This window comes from Chelonia mydas, chromosome 11 (genome assembly GCF_015237465.2).
Source record: "Chelonia mydas isolate rCheMyd1 chromosome 11, rCheMyd1.pri.v2, whole genome shotgun sequence".
NCBI classification, from domain to species: Eukaryota; Metazoa; Chordata; order Testudines; family Cheloniidae; genus Chelonia; species Chelonia mydas.
Genome location: NC_051251.2, coordinates 44,618,647 through 44,635,480, shown reverse-complemented (window position 1 = coordinate 44,635,480; position 16,834 = coordinate 44,618,647). Strand labels below are relative to the sequence as shown.

The window sequence follows — 16,834 nt, the reverse complement described above, 5'->3', positions numbered from 1 at the left end:
TCACCATTCTTATCAGAGCGTCGCTTCTAAGGTATAAATGTTCCTTACTCATTCTATTTGGTTTTTTTTAGAACCTCCTTATTTTGTTACACACTTGGGACCTCTGGAAGTGTCAGTTGGAGATTATACAACTTTACATTGCCAAGTTGCTGGAACACCCGAAATTACAGTGTCTTGGTACAAAGGAGATACAAAACTAAGATCTAGTCCTGAGTATAAAATGTTCTTTAAAGACAATGTTGCTACTCTAGTTTTTAACAAAGTGGATAACAATGACAGTGGAGAATATATCTGCAAAGCAGAAAACAGTGTAGGAACTGCAACTACAAAGTCTGTCTTAACAGTTCAAGGTGATGATTATTATGTTAGCTTGTTCAAAACTACTCTTTTTTAGCTCTTTCTTGCAAAACTTTAAGTATAGAAAAATATCACACAAAGCATATTTATAACATACTTGGGTTTTTTTACAGCGCGCAAACTTCCGCCTTCCTTTGCAAGGAAATTAAAGGACATTGAACAAACAGTTGGCTTACCAGTTAAATTTACCTGTCGTCTAAATGGCTCAGAACCTATTAGCGTGACTTGGTATAAAAATGGTGTACCTTTAAGAGATGACCATAATGTGCAAAGCTCATTCGTAGATAATGTAGCGATTCTCCAGCTGTCTCAGACTGAGATGAGTCACACGGCACAATACTCTTGCACAGCTACCAATGCTGTTGGAACTGCTACCTCTAGCGCTAGGCTCACAGTCTCAGGTTCGTTTGCTCTTGAATCTTTTAATATTTAAAGCACGGTCTAATTTTTTGTTCTTTGTACGTGAACTGATATCGACAATGTTTGATGACTCTTTCCGTTTGAATACAAAGCAATCAGTATTCTATTGTTACTTTTAATTTCTAGAACCCAAGCAACCTCCCTTCTTTGATATAACACCTGCATCCATGGAAGTTCCTATTGGAGAAAGTGCTGATTTTGAATGTCATGTTACTGGAGCCCAACCAATCAATGTCACCTGGGCAAAAGATGGCAGAGAGATCCGAACAGGAGGAAACTATAATATTACCTTTATAGCAAACACAGCTCACCTGAGAATTCTGAGAGCAGGCAAAGGAGACTCTGGCCAGTATACCTGCCAAGCTAGCAACGAAGTGGGAAAAAACTTTTGTTCGGCCCAACTTAGTGTCAAAGGTACTGGTATCAAGTAGGCTTTATTAGTGTGGTTTTCTTGGGAGAAAAGTGGTTGATTTTTTTTATTTTTATACCTTCTGAGTCTTCAGATGTTGGAGGTAAACTGAGAGGATCTTTTCAAACTACAAACGTTAAACTGTGGCTATCATAGATTTTAAGTCTTCATCTTGTTCTTCATGCTGCGATGTGTGAGAGCGTAAATTTTGTATATATGCAAACGCGTTAATTTCTCCCTTAATTCCTCTTGACATTATACATGTTACATGTAGTTTTACCTATTATCTTCCGTGTTCTTTTTTAAGTTTGATGGAGTTCTTTGATTATTGATTTCATTTTTAAGCTAGAATATGGTGACACTTTTATGTAGCGATGTTTGGAATATTTTTGTAGATAAAATAGCAAACTGATAAAACATAGAAATTGAAAAAAAGGTAGTGTCATTTTTATTTTATATTTTAGGGCAGTAAATGGTCGCCAGTTAAGTCTTCAACTTTAATGGATATTTCACTTACCTTTTATGGATGGGTGAACTACGCTGGAGTATGAACCATCCAGGGTCTTCACCCCAAAACCTGCATGGAATTATTTTTAGGTTTAAAATTGTGTAGATATGTATACAGAGGGAGAGCCTACACGCTTATATTCACATAAATTTTGGCCCCGCTGAAGCCAATGACAAAATTCCCATTGACTTCATTGGGGCCTGGATTTTCACCTCAGATGTCGTTCATGCTTTGGAGCATCTCCTTTGGGCTCAGTGAAGTGTTTCTGCATTTCCACCTGTGTAGCTGGGAAATAATTTAGCTCTAGATATTGTTTCTATCTTCTTCTCCCTGCCTTTAATCATTGGAAGGCAAGCCTAATTTACTTTTGTCCCTATGGTATTCTAGCAAGTTACAAAATTCTTATCCTCTCAAGGGCGCTTATTCTGCACAAGCATTTTGACAAATGAGAAAAACTGAATGTTGAACGTTGTTGTTTATTTATATTTATTGATTTCGTTTATAGAAGCGCCAAAGTTTGTTAAGAAACTAGAAGCTTCAAGATTCGTGAAACAGGGGGATTCAGTTCAACTTGAATGTAAAATAAGTGGCTCCCCTGAAATCAAAGTTGTGTGGTACAGGAATGACACTGAGATCCACGCTAGTGAGAAATACAGGATGTCATTCAGTGACTCTGTGGCAGTTCTCACCATTACTGATGCGAACGTTGAAGACAGTGGCGATTACATTTGTGAAGCCCACAATTCTGCTGGTACTGCAAGCTGCAGTACTGTCGTCACAGTAAAAGGTTAGAAGCCTTTATTTCACTTTTCTTTTCTTATTTCCTTCCATTCTTACGCAGCGCCTTTACCTAAGCTACTGTGCACCCTTTAATAGTAAAATCAATCCAAAGAACGGCTTCAAAAGATTGCTCAGTCCTGCTTCCATCGAAGTAAATAGCAAAACACTTGGAGCAAGATCCCATCCTAACCCAAATGACTGTGTGTATCACACATTGGTGGTATTAGTAGCTGCAGTATTTAGAGAACCCAGTCGGGGACCCATAGTGCAAGGGGCTGTATAAACACGCAGTAAGAAGGCAGTCCCTTCCATAAAGACCTTCGATCCTTGGCTAATGACAAGATGCAACAGGTGAATGGAACGAACAGATAGCTGATAGGACAAGGAGGAGAAAAAAACAGGAGTAGGACCACCACGTTGTTTTGGTGTAAAGTAGTTGGGTATTCCTTGTAGCCAGCTCTCTACCTACTCTCTGTCAGCGGTCAGAGTTGTGAGAGTATCGTGGCAGAAATGGAATGTGAGTAGGCATTCACGGGGTAGCGGATTTATCAATTTTGGGGAGCTGTGTCATGCATCAGGGCAGTATGGGAAAGAACGTAGGCGTGGCTGGGAGAGGCGGACTGGCAGCAAGGTCCAGAAATTCTAGAAGAGAGGAAGCTGCAGTGGACAAAGTTAATAGATCCGATCGTAGGGCGGGCTGATGTGAAGTGTCTTGAAGGTCAGGCTAAGACAAGCCCATCCTTATTAACATCCTCTGTTTGGGAAACTGAATAGGATTTCTGAATTCAAAGTATTTGCATAGGTATCAAATTTCTATACTAGGAATTTACAGATGCAGAAATAGATATGACCTCAATGTGAGCTGTTAGCTGCTCAGCACTTTGGAAAGCTAGGCCACATTTAGAAGTTTAAATATGACTTTACCAGCATAACTTTTTAGGCTCCTATTTCTGAAAATCTTTGCTCCTGTTGTTAACGAGAAACCTATCCAGACACACTATAGGCTCTGATGTTATTCTTTTTTTATAGAACCTCCTGTTTTTAGCAAGAAACCTACCCCAGTAGACACACTTAAAGGTTCGGATGTTGTCATTCAGTGTGAAATTTCGGGAACCCCACCATTTGAAGTAGCCTGGTTCAAAGACAGGAGGCAAGTCAGAAGCAGTAAGAAGTTCAAAGTTACATCTAAAGACTTCACAGCCAGCGTTCACATTCTTAACCTTGAAGCTTCAGACACTGGGGAGTACCAATGCAAAGCCATGAATGAGGTGGGAAGTGACACTTGTGTTTGCGCTGTGAAATTCAAAGGTTTGTATAAAGAAGCAGATGCAGCATTCACGTTTTCTTTTCTTGGCATTATAGCTATTTCTCTCTAAAGCTGACTGACATATTTACTTTGACTCTCTTCCCATCATTAGAACCTCCGAGATTTGTTCAGAAGTTAAGTGATACTGTAGCCTTTGTGGGGGAACCGACCGCCCTGCAGGCTATGGTGGAAGGCTCTCAACCTATTTCGGTTCTGTGGCTTAAGGATAAAGGCGAAATCATCAGAGAAAGCGAAAATGTCCAGATTTCCTTTATGGATAATATTGCTACCCTAGAGCTCGCAACCACGGAGGGAGCCAATGTTGGAAAGTACATCTGCCAGATCAAAAATGACGCGGGGATGAGGGAGTGCTCGGCATTTTTACAAGTATTAGGTTGGTAAAAGCTTCTAGCCCACAATAAAAAATAAAATCGTGTGCTCCGTGTAATCATACTTCCCGGACATAAAAGCAGCTTTCGATAATTTGCTATTTCATTATGAATTTTCGCCTTACCATGAGATTTTACCGATTAGACGGCTTTTTCTTCTTTCAGAACCAGCAGTAATTTTAGAGAAGCCAGAACCGATGTCAGTTACGGCTGGGAATTCTTTTACATTAGAGTGCACAGTGGGTGGAACACCAGAACTCATTACAAAGTGGTTTAAGGATGGAAGAGAACTACAGAGCGGCCGCAAATATCAAATCACCTTTTCCAACAAAGTAGCTACACTGAAAGTTCCTTCTGCGGACGCGGGAGACAGGGGGCTGTATACATTTGAAGTGAAAAACGAAGTTGGTGAAAGTAGCTGTACATCCTCGGTTGATGTTTCAGGTTAGCTGGCTACTACCTTAGTTGTCATTTAGTGCTGTCTTCTCTTTTAACAGACATTTCCCTTTTTAATTAAAAACCAACCAACCAACCCGTGGTTTTGTCGCCTTTTTCTACGCAGATCGCATTGTCCCTCCTTTTTTCACAAGGAAGTTAAAGGAAACATGCGGGGTGCTGGGTTCCTCAGCGCTGCTGGAGTGCAAAGTTTCTGGCTCACCACCCATTTCAGTTGCCTGGTTCCAAGATGGAAATGAGATTGTTAGTGGAGACAAATATGAAGTCTCCTTTACAGACGACGTCTGTGGTTTGAAACTGAATGCACTGGACTCATCAGATACCGGACCTTACACCTGTGCCGCGGCAAATGCCGCTGGATCTGATGAATGCAGTGCCTTTTTGATCGTACAAGGTCAGTAAAAGATGGCCAAGGTGCCGTTGGCAAAATGCTTCCTCCATTTGCTGCTGTTTCTTCCTTCGCAATTTTCGGGCCGCCTCTAAATCTTCAGCCAAACGCTGCTTTGGTTTTCATCTTCAACCATAACGGGCATACTAATTTGTTTCTGTGTCTTAACTTCTTTATGTATATGTAGAACCACCCTCATTTGCGAAGACACCCGATCCCGTGGAAGTTCTACCTGGGACGAGTGTAACATTCACAAGTCTCATAAAAGGAACGGCTCCGTTCAAAGTTCACTGGTTTAGAGGCATCAGGGAACTTGTGTCAGATAGTACCTGCAACATCTCTTTGGAGGATACAGTTGCAGAACTGGAATTGTATGAAGTAGAACCACTCCACAGTGGAGATTACACCTGTCGAGTCACTAATGATGCTGGCAGTGTGTCTTGTACCACTCATCTTTTTGTAAAAGGTTTGTCTCGATTGCTGCTATTGTTCTTATTCTTATTTATTTGTGTGTGCGCGCGCAAACATTTGTGAATATTTCTCCCCTCTTCCGTTTGACTTTTTGCCTTCCATTTTGTAGAGCCAGCGACCTTTGTGAAGAAATTAAGCGATTTCAGTGTAGAGCAAGGGAAATCCATACTTCTGGAAAGCACGTACAAAGGAACTCCTCCTATTTCAGTAACATGGAAGAAGAATGGCTTCCACATAACACAGTCCCCGAGATGTAGTATAACTATTACCGAAAAATCGGGCATACTGGAAATTCCTAACAGCACAAAAGATGATGAAGGGGAATACACATGCGAGGTTACCAATGATGCTGGAGCAGATATTTGCCAGGGCCAAATATCAATCCTAGGTGTGTTGCTATTTCAGATTCCATAACCACTCTTGTATTAATAATGGTCATTATAAGATTTGCTCTCTTTTCTGTGATGCTGATTGCGATCATTTGTGCTTTAGAACCGCCTTATTTTGTTACACACTTGGAACGTGTGGAGGTGACAGTCGGGGAGTCCGCATCTTTTCAGTGCCAAATTGCTGGAACCCCGGAAATCAAAGTCTCCTGGTACAAAGAAGATACAAAATTAAGATCGACCCCTGCTTATAAAATGTACTTCAAAAATAATGTGGCCACGCTAGTTTTCAGCCAGGTGGAGAGCAGTGACCTTGGAGAATACGTCTGCAAAGCAGAAAACAGTGTTGGCTTTGCTTCTTCCACAGCTCTGCTCACTGTTAAAGGTGATGGGTTCATTTCAGATATTTCCGTAATGACTCTTTATAGTAACAAGCTTATCGTAAATGAAATTGTTTCCAGGTTGGCAGGATGCCTTATTTCCTACTTATTTTCTTGCAGACCGTAAGTTTCCACCTACCTTTGCAAGAAAACTAAAAGACATTCAGGAAACTGTTGGTTCCCCCGTTACCTTTGATTGTCGCATAAATGGCTCGGAACCTATTCAGGTGTCATGGCATAAGGATGGGGTGCTATTACACGATGATGATAACGTGCAAGCAACATTCTTAAATAACGTAGCGACTCTTCAGATCTTGCAGACCGACATGGCTCACTGCGGCCAATACTCGTGCTCAGCTCACAATGCTCTTGGGACTGCTTCTTCCAGCGCCAAGCTCCTTCTCACAGGTTGGTAGCTGCTAAATCTTGTCCTGGCCATTGGCTTTAAAGAAGCAGAAGACCCTGCGTTGTTGCGTAATGCCAGACGATCCGATTCCGTGGCGGTGAAGCAGCAGCTGTGAGAGTTATGTTGTTTCTTTCCATTTTAGAGCGTCTGAGACCTCCTGTCTTTGATGTGAAACCTGAACCTATTGAGGTGGCTCTTGGAGCAAGTGGTTCCTTTAAATGCCACGTCACCGGATCGGCGCCACTAAAAGTCACTTGGGCAAAAGAGAACAGAGATATCCGTCCTGGGGGCAACTACAAGATCACCCTGGTGGAAAATACAGCCAGCTTGACGGTTCTAAAAGTTGGCAAAGGAGACTCTGGACTATACACTTGTTCTGCGAGCAACAATGCTGGAAAGGATTCTTGCGCCGCCCAGCTAAGTGTGAAAGGTATTTAAGAAATGCAATGCTTTGTCGTCTTCCTGCCAAGCGTTTTACCATGTTAAAGAAACAAAACAATGCCAAGCTTCTTCTTCTATCTTTGAAACGGTACAAAACTGAAGGCATTCAATCGACTTAAAATGAGACCCTTTGTTTTCCTAATTTTCACGTTGATATTTTTTTAGGATTGAATCATATTGCATCTTGATCGCTGACGCGATGGCTGAGCAAAATCCCTTTACCTCCTAAAGGCAAATTCTCCTCTCCCACACCGAGAGTCTCAATATGAAAAATTGAGCAGCTGACAGTAGCCTGGGGTAGAAACATTTTTCCCCACCAGCACTCTGCTCACCTGTATAGTATGTGGTTTCTTCAAGCTACATATCTCTACATTTGTGATCAGAATAATCTGCCCTGGTGTAAACTACACCGGTACATTAGGGATTTTTACCGCTACGATTTCCTTCATGTGGGCAGGGCCTTTGGGTTTATGTTCTGGATCTGTAATTCCCATTGATCCTTAGACAGGATGAGTTTAGATTCTCGTGTGTCTTCATAAGGACGTTGTATTTTTTTCCTTAAAAATAATTTTAGATAGTATTAACAAGTAATTAGTTCTAATCTTCTGCTTTAAAAATGTGTATCTGGAAGGCACTTTAGTGAATTTACATCTGGTTGCAGAATGAGTAACTGAAACTCCTTTGTGATCAAAACTACCACACAATGACATTATTTTGATTTATAATTTTCAAGGAATGAATAACAATCATACAGGAAAATGTATTGTTTTATGGCAAATATAGGCCCCAGTTCAACCAGTAGAGCAAGAGAATGTCTACATTTAAACAGGCGCATTCAGTGAAACTCACATTCTTGACCTTTGCTAGACCTTTGTTGACTCAGGTCCTTAATACTGATAGTGTTCTTCTTTTACATCAAGTGTTAAACACTCTGCAGACAAAGCGCATTATTTATTTCCATTTGCCGAGACAGCTACCATGAACAGAAACATTACCACCCTCTAAATTTTGCAATAAAGATTGGTTAAATACATGTATTGCTGAAATGTATTTATATTAATAGACACGTCTTTGATATACATGCTGAATTCCCTACACAATATAGCGATGGCATCAGAATTAATAAGATATAAATATCTTGGTCAATTGCCATTTAGTGCAAACACCTGTCTTAATAATAGATGTTAGCATAGTTGTTTCGAACACGTTGCGTCTCTTGCACATTTATTTTCTTGCCCTCATAGCGCTAATCATTACTTACAAATCAGTTTTGTACAAAAGCGGCAGAAAGAGACCGATAGCAGAAAAGTAAAATAAGATAAACTAAATGTGAAAGCTTAAACAGAGGCTTTATACAGAATTAATGTACTTTTGCCCGAAAGGCAGATCAAGAAACCGAGGTTAGCCATATACATATACGCTAGGACTAAGCTACACAGCATACACATACACGCCAGGTATCGATTTACTAAATAATATAGCAGAAACGGATATAGAATTCCCTTCCATACATATAACGTGGACAGAATTTGATATAAATTTCTGCCATGGTCAAGGTCACAAATCAACTGAAATCTAGTATGGAACTTCCGAAGAGCAGACTTAGCTGTAAATTTGGCATTTTAAGACGCTGTCACCCACAGTAAGAGTTGAATATTTCAGTGAATCACGTCAATATATATGTAGTTTTCGTGCAGTAGCTGTTTGAAAGTCTGGTTATATGATATATAGCCTATTGTAAGTTACATATATGGCAATTCAATAAACAATAATTTTGTGTAAAATAAATATGTAGTAATCTCTCCAAGGAACTCGGGACATCATTCTACATACACAAACCATTGGCAAAGACGCACAAAGAAACTTCCCTGCTTTTGTTTGTTATGTATGCCATGTGTTCGTTTTTGTCATGGTGATACCAGATATATCACAGGCTAGTGTAAATTCAAATTCTGTAGATATTTCTACTCTTCCCCCACAACCCAAAATAGCGTACGCTGTTGGTTAGATATTTAATTGAGGGAATATTTTAATGGATCAGTGCAGTTTAGTGAATCATCTTGTTGTCCTTTGGTTTCATAGAACCACCACGGTTTATTAAGAAGCTAGACTCCTCTAGAGTTGTGAAACAGCATGATTCCACTAGATATGAATGCAAAATAGGCGGTTCTCCAGAAATTAAAGTCATCTGGTACAAAGATGAAACTGAAATCCACGACAGCGAAAAATACAGAATGTCCTTCGTTGAGTCCATGGCAGTCATTGAAATGCACAATCTCAGTGTGGAAGACAGTGGAGACTACACTTGTGAAGCTCGCAATGCAGCAGGCACTGCAAACACCAGTACTTCGTTGAAAGTGAAAGGTCAGAACCCTGCTCTTCCCGTTTTTGTCGGTTCCTTCTTTTAATCTGCCGTGGAAGGTTAATAAATCTTCTCTTCAGTCAGATAGGCGAGTGCTGCCTTCTGAGAACGCAGACTATGGATTTTACCAGGGTTCTATGACATGGCTCTTATTGTGACCTGTGTCTTTCCTCTTCCGTATCAGTCCAACATAGTGATAAAGTTTACTGTTTAAATGTTCGTTTCTCTGTTATGTCCCCAACTGAATTAACAGAAACTCAAACTTCTTTTCATAGAACCTCCTGTTTTCAGCAAGAAACCCCATCCAGTTGAGACTTTGAAAGGTTCTGATGTCCATCTTGAGTGTGAGCTTCGCGGCACTCCTCCGTTCCAAATTTCATGGTATAAGGACAAAAGAGAAATTAAAAGTAGCAAGAAGTACAAAATCATGTCCGAGAACTACCTTGCTGGTATTCACATCCTTAGCCTGGGTGACTCAGACGTCGGCGAATATCACTGTAAGGCCGTGAATGATGTAGGAAGTGACATTTGCATTTCCTCTATAACGCTAAGAGGTTTGTTTAATGATTTACACATGAGCTATATTCCCAGCATCGTGTCATTCTCGTCACACTCCTCGTGCACCCTCCTTGCGGTTTTAACATGACATATCTTCTCTTCACCAGCACCACCCATTTTTGTGAAGAAGCTCAGTGATTTCACTGCTGTAGTTGGGGACCCAGTCGAACTGCAGGCCACAGTAGAAGGTGCCCAGCCCATTTCTGTTCTGTGGCTGAAAGACAAAGGGGAAATCGTTAGAGAAAGCGAAAATCTTTGGATTTCCTATTCAGAAAATGTGGCAACTCTACAGATTGGAAATGCGGAACCAGCCAGTGCTGGAAAATACATCTGTCAGATCAAAAATGACGCTGGAGTTCAGGAGTGCTTTGCTACTCTGTCAGTTCTAGGTTGGTAACAAGGAAACAAAACAATATAGAATGATATTTTAACCTCACTTAACAAACTGATTGCATCTCCTGTCCTGTCATCAAATATGGCTGTGATTTGCATCTCATTTCAGAACCTGCAGTCATTGTAGAGAAGCCGGGTGCAATGAAAGTCACCTCTGGAGACTCTTGTACTCTAGAATGCACAGTGGACGGCACACCGGAGCTTACTACTAGGTGGTTTAAGGATGGGAATGAGCTGTCTACTGATCACAAATACAAAATTAGCTTCTTCAACAAAGTGTCTGGACTTAAGATCCTGAATGCAGTAGTAGAAGACAGTGGGGAGTATACTTTTGAGGTGAAAAACAGTGTTGGTCACAGCAGGTGCACAGCTTCAGTGCGTGTTTCAGGTTAGTTGATTAATATGTGAATTATCTTTGATTCTTACAATTTCTTTAAAAGGCGTCAAGGCTGATCATTCCCCACTCTGGCACTTGGAATGCAAAAGGTGGGGGACCCGCAAGGATTTTAAAAATTAATACTGGCTACTCCAGGCTTGTATTAAACTCCCAAGGTTACAGCTTCTCTCTGACTTTGGATGGGTAGATGCTGCCACCACTCAAGTGCAAAAAAACCCCTTGGGATCCAGAAAGGCGCACTTGGAAATTCCTCCCTATGGGGTACCCTCAAGTCCTTCCCCTCCCCCACCCCAGGAAGAACTGAGAAAGAAAACAAAGGAAATCAGCTGTTGCCACCAGCTAATTAAAGAACTTAGGCACACCTCTTAGTACATAAAAATTCAATTCTTTTCTTTAAAAGGTACATTTTATTAAAAACAAAAAATAAGAAAATAGATTTGGAATTTAGGCTTTTTGCTAGATTTAAAAAGAACCACTTATAAAGATTAAGCATCAAAATAACTTTCTTGAGGTCCAACTTAAAGGTTACAAGCACAACAAAAGCACCTGGGGTTAGCACAGGGAGCCCAGGAGCCTTACAAAATAAAAGAAATAAACCTAATCATGTTTCCTAAACATTTCCTGATCTACTTACATATCTGGGGTTTCAAATAAGTAGTTCTAGGTATGAGCTGATGATTTTTCATACCTAGCTTAAAGCTTGCTATAGCACTGCTGCTCCTTTCTCCAAAGAACAACCACAGATAGACAAAGGGAAAGTTTTTCCGATTATAAAAAGTTCTAGTCCTCCCATTGGCTCTTTTGGTCAGGTGCCCACTCTCTTCCTTTTACCTATGGACTTGTTAACCCTTTACAGGTAAAGGGAGAACAGCTACTAACAGGGATTTTATAGCTAATTGGCTAGCTGGGTGTCCATAAAAGGAAGCTGCCCCCCCCCCCCTTTATTTGTCACAATGCCTTACACAACACGCTGCTTCCTTCGGTGTTACGTCAGGCTGCTGCCACTCTGGGAAGACTCATGGCTAATGTGACCTTAGGCACTCCACCTGGGCCCGCTAGTGTTGTGGAGATCATGGAGGCAGGGAGTCGGTTGAACCATTTTTCACTGGTCACGAAGATGAGGCTCTGGCTTGGGCTCAGTCTGGTCAACTGAGTCTCCCTGTCCCCGATGGTGCAGTACTGTTCTTCTCCTTATGAGGAAGCACTGAAAAAATAAAAGGAGCGAGGTGACCCTCAGAGCGCGTGAGCGACAGCATAAGACAGTAGCCTCCAACACGTTCTTATCTTCTCTCAGTACCTCAGGCCTCAGTGGGTTGAATTGTAGGCCTGTTGTGGATTCTCCCAAGCCAACGTAGGTGTGCCAGAGGAAAGTGCGGTGTTTCTGCTAGATGCCTGGAAACCATCTCCCTTTTAAGTTATACTGTTGTAATATTTATAGCTGTGTTTTATCTTATACAGATCGCATTATACCGCCTTCTTTCACAAGAAAACTGAAAGAAACCAATGGTCTGTTGGGTTCCTCTGTTGTTTTGGAGTGCAAAGTATATGGGTCACCACCTATTTCTGTTTCCTGGTTCCATGACGGATATGAGCTCACCAGTGGAGACAAGTATCAGACGACCCTTACAGACAATGCTTGCTCTTTGAAAGTGAATGCACTAAAGGAATCTGATATGGGAACTTACTCATGCACAGCTACTAATATAGCCGGATCCGATGAATGCAGTGCATATTTGACTGTTAGAGGTTAGTATCTAGGACAAAGCAAGGCTTCCAGATATAAACTACTTTCTTTATGGGTTGCTTACATTTTTGGGTCTGTTTATGAGAGTCTAATAGCCTGTGTTTCGTATGGGAATATTTTACTCTCCCTCAAAGTGCACTTCTCTTTTATGTGTGTCTTCAGAACCTCCTTCTTTCGTGAAGAAACCTGATCCCCTGCAAGTTTTATCTGGGGCAAATATAACTTTTACCAGTATCCTAAAAGGCACCCCTCCACTGGATGTTAAATGGTTCAAAGGTAGCGTTGAGCTAGTACCGGGACATAGATGCAATATCTCCTTAGAAAATTCAGTTGCACAGCTGGAGCTGTTTGACGTACAGCCACTCCAAAGTGGAGACTACACCTGTCTCGTCACTAATGAGGCTGGCAAAATTTCTTGTACAACACAACTCTTTGTAAAAGGTTTGTCCGGCTTGCAATTACATACATTTCTTAAAAAAAAAAACAACTCTTGGTGTCAACTTTTAACTTTTATCTTCATAATGTTCACTATAGAACCAGCCAAATTTGTGAAAAAAATGAATAATCTCAGTGTAGAGAAAGGAAAGCCAATAATTCTGGAATGCACGTACTCTGGTACCCCTCCGATTGCAGTCTGGTGGAAGAAAAATGGATTCGAAGTAGCTCATTCTGAAAAATGCATCATCACCACCACGGAAACATCCGCCCTACTGGAAGCTCCCAGTAGTAAAATAGAAGATCAGGGGCAGTACACTTGCCACATTGAGAATGATTCTGGACGAGATCTTTGTCAAGCTGACGTCTCAGTATTAGGTGTGTCCTCATTCCCAAAAGGTCCTTTTTATTCTACTACTCATTGTGACATTTAAATTTTGGAATTAATCATGTGGCTTTGTTCTTTAGAACCACCTTATTTTGTTACACGGTTGGAACCTGCTCAGGTGACAGTTGGGGATTCTGCGTCATTACAATGCCAAGTTGCTGGCACACCGGAAATTATTGTATCATGGTACAAAGGCGATACAAAACTAAGAGCAACTCCTACCTCTAAAATGCACTTTAAGAACAACGTTGCCACTTTGGTTTTCGGCCAGGTGGATAGCGGTGATAGTGGGGAGTATATCTGCAAAGCAGAAAACAGTGTTGGAGAAGCTTCTTCATCAGCTTTGCTTTCTGTTCAAGGTGAATAATTCATGTTAACACATTTAAAAGGTTCTTAGGGACATTCTGTACCTCTGCCTTACCAGCTAGAGGCCACTTTTGTCTAGAATTCCCTCAGCATTGATTATCTTCCACTTGTGAAAGTCTGGCTGGAAAGTCATTCTCAATACCAATCTTTAGTTAACCAGCTTTAACCAGCGCTCTCTCTAACAGATACAGGCTTCTGATTCTTCCCCTTCAGAACAGGGCATTCTTCCAGATCTTTCCAATGTAGAAAATGTGAGACTATTAATCAAAACTTTAAAACCAGATTGACCGGTCGTCCAGAGCTCTCTCTTGACTCCAACCCCCAAGCGAAATGATCTAACAAATAGTCTCCTTGATTCTTTGTGGGCCTTTTACTGTTTGATATTAGGCAAAATGCTTGAAAACAATGACTGAATCTATCATTATCGTCCTGTAAATCTGCCCAATCTATACCACAATACAGTGTCTTCTTAGGCAGTGCCAACTGGAGAATTCACCAAAGCTGGATAACTTCCCAAAACTTTCATTGTGCAATACTTCTTTCCTTGCAGAGCGTAAACTTCCTCCTTCATTCACACGAACTTTGAGAGACATTCATGAAACTATTGGTTTACCAGTTACATTTGATTGCGGCATAACTGGCTCAGAACCTATTGAAGTATCCTGGTCTAAAGATGGCGTACCTATCCGAGATGGCTACAATGTGCAAACCTCCTTCTTAAATAACGTAGCAACTCTCCAGTTTTTGCAGACTGACAAAAGCCTTGCTGGGCAATACACTTGTACAGCTTCCAATGCTATTGGAACTGCTTCTTCCACTGCCAGGCTCGTGCTTACAGGTTGGTTGATTATGAAATAATTTCCCTTTACGTCACCAGGTCATTTTTTCATTTCCATCTCAACTTAAAACTATAGGTGCAACATTTATTTATTTAACAATATGCTTTAAACTAATGGAGCTCTTAAAAGCTATACGCGTTTTTCTGTTTCTTTCACTCTGTAGAAGGGAAGAATCCTCCGTTGTTTGACATCCCAATTGTACCCGTGGACGCTTTTGCTGGGGATAGTGCTGACTTCGAATGCCACATATCTGGAACACAACCAATTAAGATCACTTGGGCCAAAAATAAACAAGAGATACGGACTGGAGGAAAATACCAGATCAGTTATGTAGAAAACATAGCCCATTTGACAATTCTGAGTGCTGACAATGCAGACTCTGGAATGTATACGTGCCATGCTAGCAATGAAGTTGGAAAGGACTCTTGCGCAGCTCAACTTAGTATTAAAGGTATTGCCTGATTCTGGTGTATGATGTGCACATTGAATTCCTTTATATCCGAAAGAAATAAATCATCTTGTTGCTATATAAATTGGAGACCGTCTTTTCCATCTGTGGATTAGGAATATGTGCATTTTAAAAGATTGATCGAAACCGAAAGTTTTTTGAAGGATAGTGTAGACAGAATTAATGAGCGGACATAATGTTTTCTTCAATCTTATTTTCTTTGCAACTTTGCAGACTTTGCCATCCTAAATGATTAATACAAAATTCCGGTTTGTTTCTTGTTGCTTATACCTAAAGTCCTGATTTCTTTAAAAAAGGACATTTTTCTTAACTAGTGAAACTCCGCATCCATTTACACAGTGTGGTGTTTTGCTGTTCTAAGAGTGGTGTCCTCTGTGTACTTTTTGTAAACAATAGAGCCCTTTTTAAAATGTAAGCAGTTTTTTAAACAACATATCGTCATAAATGTATTTCTTGAGAAGTCTTTTAATTTTTTATTTTAAAATTTATTTTTACAATTTAAGGATTACGTTCATTTCTTGCAGAACGAAAAATTCCACCTAGTTTTACAAAGAAACTTTCTGAAACGGTAGAAGAAACGGAAGGGAACACCCTTAAACTTGAGGGCCGTGTTTCTGGTTCTCAGCCTCTGACAGTTGCTTGGTATAAAAACAATCAAGAGATCTATCAGAGTCCTAATTGTGAAATATCTTTCCTGAACAACACCATAGTTCTGCAAATTAAGGGCGCAGGGCAGGCTGATGCTGGCTTATATACCTGCAAAGTGTCCAATGAAGCAGGAAGTGTATTGTGTACTTCTTCCGTTGTTATTAAAGGTTAGTGAATTTCATGTTTTGCCTATCTGTGGTGTTAGCTTTTTTATCAGCATGTTAGTTGTCAATATACGCCTTCCATAGCTAATCAAATATTTCTCACAGTCAATTTTATTTTTAGGCCATACATAATTGTGTGTGAACAATATTAAATTCAGTACAGCACACAATGAGATAACGGCAGCTATTTCTCCTTTAGATACTCAGGGACTTCTGTATCTCAGGAGAGAATTGAGCACAATATGTCTATTCCTTTCTTCTAATTAGAACGCCGTACTAATATTTCCTGCAGAATTCTACATTTCGTTTATCGAATGGTTTTATACAAATCTTGCTGCTTTCAATACGTATTCATAGCAAATAATAACCCGACGCTGTGCATGTTATGAGTGGCTAGATCTCGACAATAAGCCATTAATTTTCCTGCCAATTTAACAATTTCAGGACCGCACCGGTAATATTTGCTCACTAAAGTGTGACAGATTTTTCCAGAACAACGTCAGCATTTTTCAAAACCAGCTGAAAACTCTTTAGCTACTAATGCAAGAGTCACATAATCTATTTTTATTTTATTTTATATTATTTTATTACTTTTTGCATATTGTCCTTTGGGATCTATTCTTGCTTATATTGCATACATTATTGTGTGTAACCATATGTCTGTGAAAGTCGATACCCTTAATAGGCATTCCTAGCATATTATATAATATGCTTAGAACATATTTTGTTAATTATTTATCATAATCTAGCTCTTATCACGCCTAGTGCAAACACATTGTCTACTTCATTGCATATCTTTCTCTTTCTTTAGCATTTGTTTTTCTCTCCTCTTTCGCCTACTGTAATATGACGTGTGTCATATGTTAAATTAATAGTAAAGACTACATTATTCATAAAAATGGATTGAGTCCCTGCACTCCACGTTATTTTATCTTTTATATTATGCCTATGGTGTGCTCTTCTTGACCCCAGAC

The 16,834-nt window shown here is 40.3% G+C and overlaps 1 protein-coding gene across 1 annotated transcript in view; it reads left to right on the top strand.

The window, feature by feature from the left end:
- Positions 1-16,834, top strand: part of TTN (titin) — a 309,138-nt gene that overhangs the window by 81,359 nt on the left and 210,945 nt on the right. Inside the window, exons 73-96 of the mRNA XM_043525559.1 lie at positions 72-350; positions 471-758; positions 904-1,191; positions 1,385-1,396; positions 2,203-2,481; positions 3,504-3,782; positions 3,893-4,174; positions 4,335-4,613; positions 4,732-5,019; positions 5,201-5,479; positions 5,594-5,872; positions 5,977-6,255; positions 6,371-6,658; positions 6,799-7,086; positions 9,180-9,461; positions 9,735-10,013; positions 10,125-10,406; positions 10,520-10,798; positions 12,266-12,553; positions 12,714-13,364; positions 13,455-13,733; positions 14,291-14,578; positions 14,743-15,030; positions 15,573-15,863. Coding sequence (XP_043381494.1) covers positions 72-350; positions 471-758; positions 904-1,191; positions 1,385-1,396; positions 2,203-2,481; positions 3,504-3,782; positions 3,893-4,174; positions 4,335-4,613; positions 4,732-5,019; positions 5,201-5,479; positions 5,594-5,872; positions 5,977-6,255; positions 6,371-6,658; positions 6,799-7,086; positions 9,180-9,461; positions 9,735-10,013; positions 10,125-10,406; positions 10,520-10,798; positions 12,266-12,553; positions 12,714-13,364; positions 13,455-13,733; positions 14,291-14,578; positions 14,743-15,030; positions 15,573-15,863 — 6,894 coding nt within the window. The remainder of the gene's footprint in view (positions 1-71; positions 351-470; positions 759-903; positions 1,192-1,384; positions 1,397-2,202; positions 2,482-3,503; positions 3,783-3,892; positions 4,175-4,334; positions 4,614-4,731; positions 5,020-5,200; positions 5,480-5,593; positions 5,873-5,976; positions 6,256-6,370; positions 6,659-6,798; positions 7,087-9,179; positions 9,462-9,734; positions 10,014-10,124; positions 10,407-10,519; positions 10,799-12,265; positions 12,554-12,713; positions 13,365-13,454; positions 13,734-14,290; positions 14,579-14,742; positions 15,031-15,572; positions 15,864-16,834) is intronic.